This window comes from Anopheles marshallii (assembly GCF_943734725.1).
Source record: "Anopheles marshallii chromosome X unlocalized genomic scaffold, idAnoMarsDA_429_01 X_unloc_4, whole genome shotgun sequence".
Lineage (NCBI taxonomy): Eukaryota > Metazoa > Arthropoda > Insecta > Diptera > Culicidae > Anopheles > Anopheles marshallii.
The window spans coordinates 886,018-889,800 of NW_026525887.1; the positions used below are offsets into that span (position 1 = coordinate 886,018).

The 3,783-nt window shown below is 47.5% G+C and overlaps 2 protein-coding genes across 2 annotated transcripts; both read left to right on the forward strand.

Moving 5' to 3' along the window:
- The first annotated feature begins 537 nt into the window (after positions 1-537).
- On the forward strand, positions 538-1,581 carry LOC128717392 (uncharacterized). Its single transcript, XM_053811437.1, has one exon. The coding sequence runs from the start codon at positions 538-540 to the stop codon at positions 1,579-1,581; it is 1,044 nt and encodes a 347-aa protein (XP_053667412.1).
- A 292-nt stretch (positions 1,582-1,873) lies between these two features.
- On the forward strand, positions 1,874-3,514 carry LOC128717393 (uncharacterized; the record flags this gene model as incomplete). The annotated part of the gene is given in 1 exon segment (XM_053811438.1): positions 1,874-3,514. A coding segment is annotated over 1 exon segment (1,641 nt), but the record flags the coding sequence as incomplete, so codon positions are not given.
- Between the last annotated feature and the right edge of the window lie 269 nt (positions 3,515-3,783).

Consider the following 3,783-nt stretch of genomic DNA (forward strand, 5'->3'; position numbering starts at 1 on the left):
AAATTGTTGAAACGGTTTAATTATTTGCATGAAATGTTTCACGGACGACAATGGCGAGATTGCCCTAGATCAGATTTTGACGCATCAGCTAGAGCAGTTATGAATTCATTAGGCTTAGCAAAATGAACGATTATATGAAATGAACTAAAAGGACAATGAATACACAGTAGCAAATTGAACTTCGAACGCACAATACGGTATTTTTCTTCTTTCGGAAACTCTGAATATTTCACACCCAGCAACATTTTGCGATATTTCGCACATTTTGGTCCTTCGAACCGGATCGTGAAGTATCAGAGTTTAGTTCTTTCTTCGGTTCCATTTACATTCGGTAAATTCGGAAATTTCGGTACGCTCCGCATCACGAGCACGGTGCAATTCAGTTAAGCGCCATCCCGAATTCACGCGTAGAAGTTCATCGCCCGCACGGTAAGGGCAACGTTCGAGTGCGCGTCATCGTTAAAATTAGCGTCATCGTGATTGTTGTTAGTTTTCGGTTTTGTTTTACGTGTTAACGAACAGTGAAAGTGAATAATCATGGACGAAAAACTCAAGGCTGCTCAACATAAAAAACTAATCGCGGTAGAGAACATAAAATCGCTGGAGCGGTTTAAGCAGTGCTTTACCAGCGACGATATAAGCCAGATTCCGGAGGTTTTGGAAGGGCTGGAGCAACACAGACAGGACTTTTTCACCGCGGTGGCGAAACTGGAAGAATGTGACGACAGCAGCGAGGCGATTCAAGCCTGTATCAACGACAGGATCGATATGGAGGAGCGGTGCCGACGGCTGAAATCATTCTTCAGGGAGAATCAACGGAAGGACGCCAACCCACTAAACGAATCTACACTTTCGGCAAATTCAACGCTCGCGTTTGGACGGCCAAGCGCACCCAATCTTAGGTTGCCAAAAATCGAACTGCCAACGTTCGATGGGGATTCAACGAAGTGGTTGTCGTTTCGCGATCGGTTTGTCGCGATGATTGACGCTTCCGCTGATTTACCGCCTATTGCTAAATTACAATATTTACTTTCCTCATTGAAGGGCGACGCAGCTGTTCCCTTCGAACATGTAGCATTAACCACTGAAAACTACGCCGTGACGTGGGCGTCACTTCTTAAGCGGTACGACAACACACGGATGCTGATTCGAGAATACTGGCGGCGGTTACATTTTCTACCGGGAATTGCAGCCGAAAGTGTCGACGGTTTGACCTGTTTAGTGGACGAATTCACACGGCATGTGAATGGCTTGGTCAAGCTACAAGAACCGGTCAATACTTGGGACACGCCTCTGTCCAACCTGCTGCTGATGAAGATCGATCATGAAACGCTTTTGGCGTGGGAAAAACACTCCGTGCATTTCGAAAGGGACAAGTATAGTGAGCTGATCGAATTCCTTCAGGATCGAATTCGAATATTGAAATCCAGCAAGAGCTTTGAGTGTGATAGGGTTGCTCCGACTAAGGTGGTCGGCGCACATCGTTTTCCTACACCACGAAGGGCAATTACAAACGCGGCAGCAGTGCAGAAAAACCCGACTAGTGTTTCGCCCGTACAACAACTGAAATGCCCGTTGTAGTGTCCAGAACCGCACCTGTTACGCAACTGTCCAATATTCATCGGCAAGGAGATGCAACAACGACGGGACATAGTCAGGATAAAGGGCTTATGTTGGAACTGCCTTAGCGGATCCCACCAAGTAAAGGCGTGCAAGTCGGCCTACTCATGTCGGTCATGCCATGAACGTCATCACACCTTACTTCATCACGCGGTGGTTCAACAGGCATCTCAACAAAAGGTAACCATGGCGGCCCAATGCGAGGATGAAATGGTGTTCCTTGAGACCGCAATAATCTTCATCGTGGACGATTATGGAGCGAAACACGAGGCAAGGGCATTACTCGATTCAGGTTCGATTTCCATTTTTTATTTCGGAATCACTGGCTCGGAAGCTAGTGACCCCTCGTACAAGGGTGGATGTTTCTATCTCTGGCATCGGAAAGGCTACACAGCATGTGAAGGGTTCGATCACTGCGTTTATTCGATCTAATGATCTACACTTCGCCACACCGTTAGAGTTCCTCATCCTAGAAACACCATCTGCGGACATTCCCACTTCAGCAATCGACGTGTCTTCGTGGAATGTGCCCAACGTACCACTCGCGGATCCTACGTATCACGTTCCAGGCAAGGTGGATGTCGTCATCGGTGGTGATACGTTCTGGGAATTGCACACTGGGCGTAAACGTTCATTAGGCGCGGGTAAGCCGTGGCTAGTGGAAACCCAATTTGGCTGAGCTGTCGCCGGGAATACTACGCAGTCATCTCATACCCCTCGTGTATGTCACATTGCAACGAATGATGGTCCCTTGGATGCGCTGATGGAACGATTCTGGGAGAGCGAAACCATCTCCGATGAGCCCGCTCTATCTGTAGAAGAAGATATATGTGAGAAGCATTTCATGGGCAACACAACTCGAGACGATACGGGAAGGTATGTTGTTAGCTTACCACACAAAACTAATCCTAGCATCATTTTAGGAGCCTCAAAGAAAATTGCAGACCGTCGTCTTCTGTCGGTGGAACGGCGACTGAAAGAAGATCCTAAAATGAGGGAAGCATACGCGTCATTCATGGATGAGTATGAACGGTTGGGCCACATGATAAGACTCACGGAGCCAATTGATGAATCGCATCCACATTATTATTTACCGCACCACGCTGTTGTGAAAGAGTCCAGCACGTCTACCAAGGTTCGTGTTGTGTTTGACGCGTCGTGCAAGACCAGTTCAGGATATTCGTTGAATGATTCACTGCTAGTTGGACCTGTCGTTCAACAAGACCTGTACACGTTAATGCTGCGGTTTCGGTCACATACTATCGCGCTCACAGCGGATGTCGAGAAAATGTACCGTCAAATACGTCATCACCCCGCGGATAGAAATTTCCTTCGCATTCGGTACAGAACGGATCCTTCAGAGCCCATAGCAACTTTCGAATTACAAACCGTAACGTATGGGACTGCATCTGCTCCTTTCTTGGCCACACGGACTCTGAAGCAAATTGCACACGATCATAGCGAACAGTATCCTCGCGCGGTGACACCAGTGCTTCGAGATTTCTACGTGGATGATCTGTTGACGGGAACAGATGATTTGTCAGAAGCGATCGAAATGCAGAGGCAAATTTCGTCGATGTTACGTTCGGCTGGGTTCTCGTTGAAGAAATGGGCATCGAATAATCCAAAAGCGCTGGATGGAATTCCGCAGGAAGATTTGGCACTGCAAACATCGCACGAATGGAACAAATCACAATTTGTTTCCACCTTGGGTCTCATCTGGGAGCCAGCGGAAGACATGCTTCGATTTCGTATCGAGCTACCACCTGCCGCATCATCATTAACAAAGCGGTTAGTATTGTCGTACATCGCTAAGATTTTCGATGTTCTTGGCTTACTCGGACCAACGATAGTTCTTGCCAAACTATTTATGCAGCAGTTATGGTCGCTCAAGGTAAATGGAATTGCGCTGGATTGGGATAGCGAGTTACCTGCGAACCTTCAGCAAGAGTGGAATAAGTATCACTCCACGCTACAATCACTTCGGGAGCTGCGCATTCCAAGGTTCACTTCGCTTCGAAAGGCAACGGCTCTTCAGTTGCACGTCTTTGCGGATGCTTCACAAGCAGCATATGGGGCATGCTGCTATGTTCGGGCAGAAAACCATTCGGGGGTTTCTGTTAACTTATTGACTGCTAAGTCAAAGGTTGTAGCGTTGGCAAA

Bases quoted from the DNA above. Each gene is read 5' to 3' on its own strand.
- LOC128717392 (XM_053811437.1), top strand. From the start codon at position 538: ATGGACGAAAAACTCAAGGCTGCTCAACATAAAAAACTAATCGCGGTA.